The following is a 13253-nucleotide window of genomic DNA, read 5'->3' on the forward strand; positions in this document are numbered from 1 at the left end:
CTATTTTTTTGTCTTTCATTTGTCTTTTGTCATCACCAGTCTGACTGCACATTTACATACATAAATACACCGAGAATGATGAGCAATGTACAGATGAGCAAACTAAAAAAAAATACTGGAGATGAATGGACTGAGGAGAAAAATGAGAGAGCAAAGAAAAAAAATGGAATGAGAATGAGAGACGAACAGTGGGAGAAAGGAGTCAGCAGAAAAGATTCCAAGAAAAGGTGAATGATAGGAGATAGATCGAAACTGGAGGGAAGGGCTGAAGAAAGACGGTAGGAGAAATGCAGAAAGACACTGGGTAAAATGAAAGAGCGAGGAAATGAAAGAAATAAAAAAGAAGGGGTGGTCTGCAGGAGGGAGGAAAGCTGAGAACCAGAAAAGTAGTAGAGTAGCAGGAGGTTGGAGATTGAAAAAGCCAAAAACTGAAAAAGCCTGAACAACAAAGGAGGGGTGAGGGGATGTAAGTGGACCAAGGACAGAAGTGGTGGGAATGTGAAGAATGAAGAGCTGATGAGACGACTCACCTCTCTCTCTCTCTCTTTCTCTACCATTAACAATCTTTAAATCTTTTTGTCTGCCTTTATAACTCCCTCCCTGTCTCTCCTGGTTCTCTTCCTCTCTAAATAGAACATTGTGATTCGTATAAATGAGACAATCAATGCATGCTGTGCTGTTGATTCATTTCCAAGAGCAAACGCTTGGGATACCTGCGGTCCCTGCCGATGTAGGATTAATGCTGGGCGGATGGACATCTGCAATGGCTGCCACTTCATGTGGCCTTAATGCAGTAAATGAGGATTTGTACAATAAAGGGTTTAGTTTTGACTTGCAAATGACGAGTCTGCTTTTAGTGATGTTCAAGGGTACAGGAAGCCATGTCATGTTTTCCACATAATTAATAGAAGTCCACCTCTGTTGACCGTGTTCCAGACTGAGATTGGTACATGCAGTCAAGGATACCAAGTGGCTTTCCATCCAACTCTTCTTTTTAAAAATTAGTCAAAGCGAATAATTTGCCTGAAGTTGATTTTTGTAACTCTATTGGCATCAAAAATAAACAGCAAAAAGAGAAAGAAAACAAATTTTCCTAATGTTGAAGTTGGAGTTTAGTAAAAGCGACGCTGCAAAACTCTACAATCTAATTTACTGTTGTCTGTGTATAGCTGAAACTAACCACTGCACTTTGTGAATGTGAGTTTGAGCAAATGTTACATCAAAACTGAATTGCAAATCCTATCACTGTGATGAAAAATGCAACTCTTAGAGGGAACGCTGTCTCGCTAAATATGTTACAATTCAGACAAAGCTATTGACATTTCTCCCTTCTGTATCAGCTGGTTACAACCTTTAATGAATTAGCTGCATCCTGCCATTTAAGGAAGTGTGTAGGGGGTCGGCGTCATGGAGAGAAAAAAGGGAATCTGATTTCAGGAAGCTGGATATCATGTCTTCATTCTTCTTCCCCACCACTCCTGGAAAGGCAGGTTATGCTTGGTGGGGGGATAAATGACTCGATCTGGGTGTTACCTTCACTTAAGGATGCTAATTATTCATCTTTTTTTGAATATTTCCACATGCACATACTTGCTGGATATATACCTGGCTCTAGCTCTCTGCTGTTGGAATTGTGGTAAACATAAAAACAACCGACAGCAAGCATCTGCAATGACAGAGACACACAACAGTGCGGGTCAGAAACTTCTATGCGTGTGTGCGGGTGTGTGCGTGTGCGCGCAGCCGACACAATGTTCTCACCTCTCTCTAAGGCGCTGTTGTCATAATTCAAACAAACGGCCATACTGCACTGCATTGTGGGTAGGGAAGCATGAAGCGTGGAGGCGTTTTACGAGGGGGAAGAGAAAGGAGAGGATGACAGGAAGGAGAAAGGTAAAGGAGTAAAGCCAATGGGGTGGGTTCTTTTTTCTTTTTTGTTCTTACACTGATAAAATGTACGGTTGTATTGTTGAAGAGAAATTCCACGTTACATTCTCTGAACACGTTCTTCCAAACCACCTGAAGGTGCTGTGAGTGTGTCAGTGTTGAGCACGGTTGGACCCAGTGGGAAAAATGTATTAAATTTTATCACAATAAAAAAAAAAAGTGGGTAAGAGAGCGAGAAGGCGGGAAGATAGAAAACAAGGTACGATATGAGGACGTGATGGCCACAGAAGATAAAAAGCATGTCTGTGTGGGCACTGAGGTGTAATGTGAGGGCATATGAAACAGCTGTACCTTATCTGATGCGTCTATGCCTCTGTGATCCAACAACAGCTATGTGCCTCCCAGCATGAGTGAGTCACATATGTTGTGATTTGAGCATGACTTCGACTGTACACAAACACACACACACACACACACACACACACACACACACACACACACACAGTATCTGTGGCTGATCACAGTTACCACTTGTCTGTTCACTGAATACTGTAATAAAACCTTTATATACTGTAGGTCTCAAGGAAACAGGTTTAGTCTGACAGAATCTCATCGTATCATGAAGTATCAAATATATCTGCATGTCAGATATACACCTTTACTGTTGGCTGTAACCAGTCAGGGATGGAGGTTACAGCATCAGGCTGGTCGAAGTTTTCAAAAAAGAGTTTTTAACCTTCCTCTGACTGTGTAAACGTTCTGAATGACAGTGTGGGAAACAGTCAATGTTTGTAAGTGCTATTAGAACCTCATCTATGGTGTGATAGTGTTCGTGATGTTTCCAACTATTTGCAACTCTTTATTGGCTGCTAACTTCATTTTTATCTTAGCATTTGTCATCTCTACATGAATATATTTATCATTTTTACATTGTCTTTTATTGTGTGAATTAATTGTTTGCTGTGATTTTATGTTGTTATTTCTGCAGCTTGCATCAAATTGCCCCCTAAGGCATGAATACATTTTGTATTGAATTTAATTAGTTATATGACACTTCTCATTTATATTGCTTCAGAACAAGGTCTTTTTGTTTTGTTTTGGTTTGGGTTTCTTTTTACTTTAAAACACTGTTAAGCTCAACAGTGTCCTTACAAAAATAGCACAAGGGGGTAAATGTTACTGAGGAATATTCTGCACAGTGCTGATAAAACTCTTCTTGCCTCACAACAAAATCCAGGCCTCTGAGAGAGTTTTTCATAAAGTGGTTGGTTGGTGGTTGTTCATCACGGTCACGAAGCGATTCAGAATTTATCAACACAGGAGGCAGAGGAGAACCTAGTGTAAGAGCAGTAGGTGGCCTATTCAAGGTCTGCAGTAGTGTTAAATGTTAGAAGCACAGTAACACATCCATTATAAGACTTGCATGCCTTGACACTAGTGGGCATGGGAGGCAGTTACAGTTAGAATGGTTTAAATACTGAGAAATCATTAAACTGAAGTGCAACTGCCCACTCAAGCAGCTGAAATGAGTTCTTCTTTTTTATCTAATGGAGTGGGTGGTGGTGGTGGTGCAAAGGGTCAGTTTTCTGAGGTCAGAGAAGAGCTTTCTCACTGGAGCTACATTTGTATTTCTGTCGTTACGGTAAGTTTCAATTTGTCACTAATTTCTAAAGGGATGAGACAATTTCCCCTGCTGCGTCCTGACTTCATGATGAGCTCAGAGCAGAGGAAGAAACCACGAGCGTTAGATACCGAAGACAGCGCAGTGTGGGAGATTCACAGGAGTGGTTAGCATGATGACTTTACTGACAAGGCAAGACAAGACAAGACAAGATTAGATTATGGAAAATACGATTTAAATTGGGTAGGACTGGATATAATATAAGCATCCAGAACAGATAAAACCATAAAACACAGAGGTTATTACAGGAATTCCGGCTCAGTGCTTTCTATCCATTCTAACTCTACATTTGCCTTTATCATTTTTATCATTTAGTTTGACTGGCAGGTTGAGTTTAGGGGAATGACAGGACCAGCAGTCAGCACAATGTATAGGGGAGCTGACACACACACACACACACACACACACACACACACACACACACACACACACACACACACACACACACAAACACCTACACACAGATGTATGGCATATACCTGTCTCCTTAGGTTAGTGGAGGACTTCAGTAATCGTATTTGCCAGGTTCTTGGCAGTTTCAGCAAAATAGTCAATCTGATAGCAGGGTCGAAAGGGTCTGTGTGTGTGTGTGTGTGTGTGTGTGTGTGTGTGTGTACGCGCTTTTTGTGTGTGCGTATGAAAGAAGTGCAATAAATGGCGTACAATGCTGTGGTACCCACTGGGCAGCATGAAAGGGAACAACTGAGAGAGAAAGATCGAGACCCTACCCTCTGACAAACACAGTGAGTGAGACAGAAAAGGAGAGGGACACGGCTCGAGAGTGACTGAGAGAGGCTAAGAGGAGGTGAGAGAGACAGAGGGTAAAGTGAGAGTGAGAGGGAGAGAGACAAAGTGAGAGGGAGACATATGAGAAAGTCAATGCTGTGTCCACCAGGGACAGAATGTCATGAAGGTTTTTATTTTTTTTTTACTCTGTGGTGTAATGGAGGGTTGGAGCCTTTTACTGCAGGAGTCACCTTGTCTAATGGAGGGAAGGATGGAGGGATGGAGAGGGGAGGAAAAGAAAAAAAGAGGGAAATAGTGATGAAAAAGTGGGAGAGAGGGAATTTAAGGGAGGGGGCTAGTTGGAGGGAGCTGGGAATGGAGGGGTGGTGAGAAAGCAGGGAGGAATGGAGGGAAAACAGAGAGTAGGGATGGAGTGAATATGAAAAAGAAAAAAAAAGAGGAATTGAAAGAGAGAAAAAAGGGATCTAGGGGGAAAGAGTGAGGAAAGACAAAAGATCGACAGACAGATAACAGGATAAAAGAAACAAGAGGAAGAATGGATACGATGACGTTATGTAAAGAGATGAAGAGAGAGAACTAGAGGAAGATGGAGAGGACGAGGAAAGGGAGTGAGATGCAATTTGAGGGGAAGAAAAGGGGCAAGGAAAACATGGAAGTAGGAAGAAAGGAGGAGGAGAAAGTGTAAGAAAGTGCGCTGATAAGAGGAGAACTATAGACAGAAAGAGAAGAACAGGAGCAGGTGCCACAAAACTTCAAAAAGAGGGTGGAAGATATAAATGTCTTTATATGCCTGAGTCACTCCTAATTTTGGCAGAAAGAAGTAAAATGATTGACTTTGTACTTCAAAGCAATTTAGTGCAAAACATTTTAAAGGGGCAGAGACAATTTTACTGTCAAAGTTGATTGATATGACTTTATAGCTTTGGCGGAAAGTGCGGGAGCCGCGTCAGAGCAGAGGTAAGGCGCAGGGTGCAGCACTTCAGAGGGGAATATATCCAATGTGCAAAAGTCTGGAAACTCATACTGAATTTCACCTGCTGTACGGTGGATCTGCTCAATGGGACAGCCATGTAGGAGACTGTGGTTACACTGGGTAGTGATCAGGTGTAAATGTGTGTTAATGTATGAATGTGATGGGAGGAAGTGCTGACAAAGAGTCCGCACACTCAGCAAACGTTCCCTAGACGAGCACAGGTTAAATACATTGACATCAGTATGTAAGGTGATGTAACCCGCTCTGGTCTAAGATGTGATACGTTGATACGGTCGGTTAATTTTTTATTTATTTTTTGGCATTGAACTTAGAATGGTTGTGAAATACTTGAGCGAGTGTGAGGTCGAAGACGTAAGGCGCTGCCTAGCGTTTAGTTTGGAGTGCTGTCCGGTGTGAAGACGAGAGAGTGGATTAGATGATCAGAGGCCAAACTGAACTCAGGGGTCTGGAGGCCAGCCATGGGAACTGACACTCGCTCACTTACATACACACACAAACACACGCAGCAAGTCCAGAGCACAGAGCACAGAAACTTTCAGGTCCATTTAACTTAAGAGTAATAATCTCCTGTGGACTTTGGCGGCCATATTGAACTTGCATCACACTTGGGAGAGGAAACTAACCAGAAGAGCACATTTGCTTGTAGCCTAACTCTAAATTACTGATCTGTGAGGAGATGCATATTAATCAATCCACAGACGGCCCCACGAAAAAGCAGGAGAAACACATGGATCTTTACAATTCAAGGACACATAGGTTCACATTTTCCGGTGATATATGTATATGTGGCTGATTAAATGGAGGAACTGAAATGAGTCCAAGTAGTTGCTGTAATTGTGTCGGTGGTTGCTCACTTAGCTAAGTTGTGATTTGTGGAGTGAAACGTTGTGATGACTGTGCCAACCCAAGCATGGGCCCAGAATTCCTAGCGAGTTCACTGTTGATAAGTACGTATCTGAATTCTTAGAATTATTTGTGGGTTTGAGAAAAAACACTAGTTTGATGCAAAGAGGGGTTTTCCAGGAGGAAAAAGGGAGTACTAATCTAATCTTTAAAGTAACTCAATCACAGTCACAATCACTACCGCTTAGGTGGGTCTTCTGAGGTTGGATCCCAATTAGCACCAAAAACAGCCTGTTTGCGGCAAAGGAAACAGTCTCACTGCAGGGTTCATTTAGTAGCTGTTCTGCAGCTCTTGATCGTATCACATGATCTTCACTGCAGTGGAATTCATGGAATTAGAGGCGACCAAATTTAAATTTTTTCCCACTCTTATCCCTGGAAAGAGCAAGTTAAGATCCATTCTCTTGACAGCTTTACCTATTTCTCCCGTGCACATCCAGTCTCCCCACACTTGGAACAGTTTAAAAAAAGTGTGGTCATTATCATTTGTTCACATTGCAATGGAAAAACCACAAAAGCCAATCTCTATATTCTTAAGAATACAATCATCCCCTTACTCTTTGTATCACCCTCTCTCTCTTTCTTTCTATCTCATTAAGCCAAAGAATATTGTTTGTTTTTCTGTCAGTCAGCAGCTCTGGTAGTGAAATCAGGCTTGAGAAGCTTTCAGAAATATGGGTTATTATCTTTTTTGCATCTTGTAGTTATTACGCTCGGCTCTGTTCTTCTCTCCCGTCCTCCCTTCCTCTCCTCTGTCATGTCAGTCATGACTGATAAAACACAACACGAAACTTTAATTTACACAAAGAGGATCTGTTGAGCAAATCAGCTTTTTTTTCTTTTTTTTTTACAGCATTATCCAGCTTTATTGTCCTATACAACCACAACATGCCTATTCTATTCTATTCTATTCTATTCTATTCTATTTATTTCTATTCTATCTAACCCTATATCCAACTCTCTTGCATCGAAGACATTGTTTATCCCCAAGTGTCTGTCGAATAGTTTCCTATGCAGCATCAGGCAGGATTGATCAGCCATTATCGATGAGAAGCATTGATTAGGCAGCATATTGATTACAATATTGGTGATTAGGACATCATGAATAAATGACAGGGGGGTATTGAACGCTTGATGGGAGGATAAAACCTCTCTGGACAGGAAGAGAGGATAGGGAGAGGAAAGAAAAAAAGGAGGAAAGCGGGAATATTGGAGAAGGTGGAACAAATATTGGTGAAGAAAAGGGAGGAAAACAGGCAGAGGTGATGAAAAGCAGAAATCTACAGAGGGTGAGGAGGTGCAAAGAAGATGGGAATAACCATGTGGAACTGGAAAATGTGTCAGGGAGCTTCATTTATAAAAGTAAGTGCAGTGCTTATGACTAAACCTAAAGCAAATTAGTGATGAAGAAATGAATTATTCTGGTGCCATACCTTGGAATTACAATGATGTCTTCAAATCAAATTCGGGAAATACAAATATTAAAGTAATAGGTAACAGTATTTGGAGAGGAAAAAATAAAGGTGGAGGAATATAAGACGGTGGGAGATAAGGGATGACAAGGGAGGAAGATGGAGGAAAGGAAACAGAGAGGGAGGAAGGAAAGGAAGGGAGTAATTGTGCTTACAGGTTCTTGACACTGGTGATTCCTCTGAACGCTTTCCTGGGAACTGCCTGGATCTGGTTCTCACTGAGGTCACTGGAGGGAGAGAGGGAGAGAGAGAGAGGGAGGGAGAGAGAGCAGACATTAGTTGAGGTATTCCAAGCACTCAAAGATGTATGGAGGCAGATGATAAACAAAACCACAAACATGTGATCTATATGCCACATAGACACTCACACACCCTCACACCCCCCCCCACACACACACTCACACACACACACACACACACACACAGCCAATTACAGAACAAAGGCAGAGAAGGAGAAAGAGATGGAGCGAGGGAGAAAGAGAAAGGATGATGTGACATTTATGATCAGTGGAACAATTTGGTCCAAAGAGCTTCAAAGACAAAAGGAACTATCAGAAATGCCGGAGTGCGTGTGTGTGTGTGTGTCCATATGTGTGTGTGTGTGTGATTAATGGAGAAGCAGTGGTGGGGAAAGAAAGTGGAATGAGGAGGAGAGAATCGGAGAATAAAAGACCAGCGTGTGTCTGTTGAATGTGTGTTTCACATGTTTTTAATGTAAAAGTTTTTTTTTTTTTTTTTTCTTTAACTTCTGCCCTCCAACTGTGCAACGTTGCTCTGGTGGAAAAATGAAGCAATCACATCTATTCTGAGAAACTCGAAAACACACACATTTTTATACCACCATCAAGCATCATATTTTCTTTTTTTTTTCTCCATCATCTCTAATGATGACTCTTTTCCTTTCTCTTTAGCGCACATACTGAACATGGCAGCACATACAACAGTCTCTTTTTCTTCCTCCGTAATGAATACCTGTATGAGCCAAATGATTTTTGACATGACACAATGGCCTAGCTTTAACTCTATTAGTGCTGTTTGTTGGGGAGAAGGCCTGGCAGGCAAACAGGGCTCAGAAAGCACAATGTGATTAGAAGGAGAGAGAGAGAGAGAGAGAGAGAGGTAGAGAGAGGTATGAAATATCAGACAACCTAATCAGCCACTATTCCTGCCAGTCAGGCCTGTGTCAAACACACACACACACACACACACACTCTTACAGTTTGTACATGGTAACAAAGTCAATCAGCGGCAGCACACAGATACACGACCACGCTCGTTAGGTAGCGGACGCAGATTTGAATAATCACAACAGAGCAGCGCGAAAGAGCAACAGAGCTCTGCCTGGACTTTTCTGTTTGACCTTGACACGCACACATGCTCACGCAGAGACACACACACACACACAGACGATTACACAGCAAGCAAATCAGCCGGCCTCTCCGTGGAGAACAGTAATTATGTACCAACCGTATTCATAACATTTTCCTGTCACGCAGTTAAGAAACACAGCTTCTCATTGGTCAGTTTTCATACACACATGCGCCCACACACATATAGTTCGGAGTAAACATACTCACACGTGTACTCGCACATACAAAAACCCTACCATACATACTGTATATGCTTACGCTGCCTAATTTACACTCACGCACACAGTCAAGCACACAGGAGGAAAATTGGTTGTGCATTATTCCAGAGCCAATCAACCTTTATTAGTGCTGTGAATGTTAATTGGCGAGCCGTGCTCGGAAAACAGAAAACTCATTTCCTCAAACTAACAAGGTTTCATCGTTTTGGACGTTTCCCTTTCAGCCCTGTGTTTTCTGGCTCATTCCTTTTGTTTGACAAGAGATGAGCGTTACCCGTTTTTTTTTTGTTTTTTTTTCCTCCCCAGGCCTTGATGGGAAAAGTATGTGCCTGGCATTGTATACTCTTTAGGCAAAGAAAATATGTGCTTTTATGTGCAATTTTGCTCAGCACTTGCGGTAACGAAGGAGCACAGAAAAGGCAAACACTTGACAGACAGGAATAGTATTATGATATTTTAATGTGCAGCACAGCCGGAAAATATTTTTCGTGTTTACACTTCTTGTTTTGAAGGTTTTGACACTTTTTGGGTAGAGATGGGATTTTTCAGAAGGAAGGTTCTGTTTCTCTCTCTTTTTTTTTTCTTTGTCTTTGTTGCTCCCTCGCTGACGTTGACAGAATAAATAGGAAACAGATAGAAAGCAAAGCTGTTATCACTCCTGCTTTCTATGCTGCACTCTCTTTGTCTACCCTTCTCTGTTATCTATCATTCTCTGCGTCTATCTGCTGAAATATCTAACTATATCCATAAATCTATCTTGTTTATCTCTATAATTTGCATCTCTTTTATACCACTCTGCCCTCTGTGGACTCCTGACAAACATGAATGATTACAAAAAATGAGAAAGAAAACAAGAGAAAGAGAACAAGATAAAGAAAAAAAAAAAACATTAAAAAGTCATATTTCAGAGGTGATCCATGGATAACAAATCTTTTATTGTTTTGTTTACCAACCGTATTTGTTTGTTATTTCTTCTAACAGAAGGAAAGCCATCCAAGTCAAATAAAAGCCATTATGAGACTGTGTGTCTGTCTGTCGGCCTTTACGACTCCAGCTGAGTGACTGACACCAGCTCCAGGAGCACACAGTTTAGGCTGCCAAAATAAAACTCATATGTCACACGGCTGTGAATGAAGTTTTCATTATACGGGTGGTTACAGGTTGTCCATTTGTGCGATTGGTTTTAGGGTTATGGAAATGTTTTTATGTCCAAGCTGCATCCAGCGCTCTCACTGTTTGGGTGACATTTTGGGAGGTGTAAACAAAAGATGGACACGACGTCAACATTTTATTGGAAACTAGGAAAAAAAAAGTTATTTCAATGGGTACAATAGGATTCAATGCAAATCGTGCAAGAGAGAAGTTCACTAAAATGCCTAAAATGTGTTTATTTAAAGCTGCACTTAGGCAAAATTCTCTATGTAAAAATGAAAAGGCCTTATCAGCTTGACACTGAAAAGAAAAGCCCATGGCCATTAAGAGATGCTATAGATTTCTGTAATTATCCAGACTCCAAAGTGAAAAATGTGAACAAAAAGTGAATAATTCGTTCCATAAAAGCTACGAACAAAAAAATGAAATTGTCTTCAAGTAACTTCACATGATTCCTGAAAGGTCTTCCCAATTATAATTATTCATTATTATAATTAGCAATGTTTAAGTTTGTGGAAAAAAAATTACTAACTAAATGTTTAATCTAAAAAAAAAAAAATGCATGAACATGCAGGAAAAACTACAACAGAAAATGTTGTGCTCATGTAGGACTCCATTGTTGAAGCAAAAAATGGCTTTCATAGCCTTTAACGTTAAAGAAGATTCCTCTGGCTGCACAGTTTTGATTTGACGTTATGTACTGGCAGATATTAAAAGCAAGTCTTTATTCTAACATAATGTATTAGTAATGTCCCAGCACATTCAACATCCAGAGCTACGTTATGTTTTTGTGTAAACAGTTGTTCTCTCATCTCTCTGTGAGTCACACCTGCCGACCTTTGAGTAGAGCAAAGGCTATCACCAACAGGAGATTGGCTTGTGATCCTTGAAAAGGACACTCACTGATAGACCAACCACACAAACGCTCACACACAGGTACACACACGGGGCTCATTTGGATAGCGGGACCGTTTGTACACCAGTGTCTAGCAATCTGCTCCCACGTTTCAATTATTGGATTTGGCCTTTTTGGTCCTCCTCTATTGCCACAGCATTTCAGGGAGCAGGCAATTAATCTCCTAAAAATTCTATTAAAGAGACGGATGGCTGTTTGAATTATACATCAGTTCTATTAGGATGACAAATTCTGTAAATTATAGTGATACTGATTGTGAAAACAACTGCATATCTACTGATGAATCGGAAGATCTCAGGAGCTGGATGGAGACAAGACAAACAACGCAAAGTTCACAAAAGTTCAAGTGTCCACGGGTACAAGGAGAAATGTCGAAGAAAAGGGATTAAAAGAGGAGGGAGAGAAGAAGAAGAAGAGGCCCAACGAACAGCAGCAGCAGCAGAAGAAGAAAGGGCAGTCTTCCATTATCCATTCCATGTTTGTCATGGCTTCGTAAGTACTGTATAATTGATTGAATTTTGACCAAATGTCTTCCAGACCTTCCCCCTTTCACCATAAAGACCCCCCACCCTTGGTTAGAGTTTCCCCAGCCAAGGCCTCTCCTCTCTGGGCATGACGACTCTCTGTGGCCCCTAGAAGTCTGGGGGGATTGAGAATGACAGCAAACCCTCCTCTGGTTGGAGTGATGGTGGTGGTCATGTTGGTGTGTAAGGGTGTCTTTGTGTGTGTGTGTTTATATGTGCTTCCAGCTATCACCTCCTTCATATTAAGTTCCATTATTCATGTGAGGAGAATAATAGCCCTCGCCAGGTCACCCTTTGCCGCTTCAGATATTACAGTTATCCCTTTAACACACACACACACACACACACACACACACACACACACACACACACACACACAGTGCCAAGTAGGCCACATTGTGGTTCCTTGGTTACTCGGGTTAACCCTTTAGACTCACAAACACACAGTAAGAAAAAGATACACGTCTTTCCCACACGCAAGCAAGCACGCACGCACGCACGCAAACCAAATGATCATTTCTTTCAGGGCATCTCACCCTACACTTTTTCTGCGTAACAGTAGACACCAGATATTAGACGGATCCGCCCTCAGGCTCGTCCAGATATGAACCAGGGCCGTTCAGCCCTGAACCATTAACCTGTGAGCAGGGGAGTAAGAGCAGGCCTGTTTGATTTCATGTGGCTTTGTGTCAGTTGGCATCACAGGAGGTCTCAGTTAGACAGAGATGACAAGGAGGGTGGCAAAGGTGTGTATGTGTGTCAGGCAGAATTTGTGTGTCTCTGTGTGAAAGAAACAGCAGGCAAGCAAGAGTGGATGGGCTACAATGTACAGTATGCATCTGTATATGTGTGTGTGTGTGCTTCTGTGTGTGTCTTTTATTAAAAGAAGAGTGGCTATAGTGGAGGAAAGAAAGAGAGATGACCCTTGGCTGGGCTCCAGGGGAGAGATGAAAGAGAGAGAAGAGAGGAACAGGAGGAAAATTGAGGAGAAAGAAGAGAAGGGAGATGGAAGACAGAGGTGGCACCGTTTCTTTTTTTGAAACCTGAGAGACCTTCAATGGTCAGTTCAATCTTCTCACTTCTCTTCTCCCTGTCTCTCTTCCGCTTCTATCACTTTCTTTTTCCAACCCTCCTGCTATCTCACTTTCTCTCTCTCTCTCTCTCTCTCTCTCTCGGTCGGTCTGTCTCTTTTTCTCTCCCTTGGGGGCTGTAACTGCATTTAATATTGTTCCATAAAGAGAGTAATAAATATCGACTGCTGGCTAGCTCATATTCCCCTTGTTTTTTAAGGCACTCTACTGTAAGGTAAGACCAAAGTCATGCAGAAGGTATTACAGTGCTGTAGAAGCCATTGAATATCCTGTGGTATCTGTAACCTTGGGAACTATT

General features: G+C 41.7%; 1 protein-coding gene across 1 annotated transcript in view; it reads right to left on the reverse strand.

Annotated features, from left to right (window-relative positions):
• The window catches only part of slit3 (slit homolog 3 (Drosophila)), a 242820-nt gene that overhangs the window by 102929 nt on the left and 126638 nt on the right, over positions 1 to 13253 (reverse strand). Inside the window, exon 5 of the mRNA XM_023398070.2 lies at positions 7840 to 7911. Coding sequence (XP_023253838.1) covers positions 7840 to 7911 — 72 coding nt within the window. The remainder of the gene's footprint in view (positions 1 to 7839; positions 7912 to 13253) is intronic.

Source organism: Seriola lalandi, unplaced genomic scaffold, assembly GCF_002814215.2.
Source record: "Seriola lalandi dorsalis isolate HSWRI2012SDOR001 ecotype SW California unplaced genomic scaffold, Sedor1 jcf7180002054972, whole genome shotgun sequence".
In the NCBI taxonomy this organism is placed as follows: domain Eukaryota; kingdom Metazoa; phylum Chordata; class Actinopteri; order Carangiformes; family Carangidae; genus Seriola; species Seriola lalandi.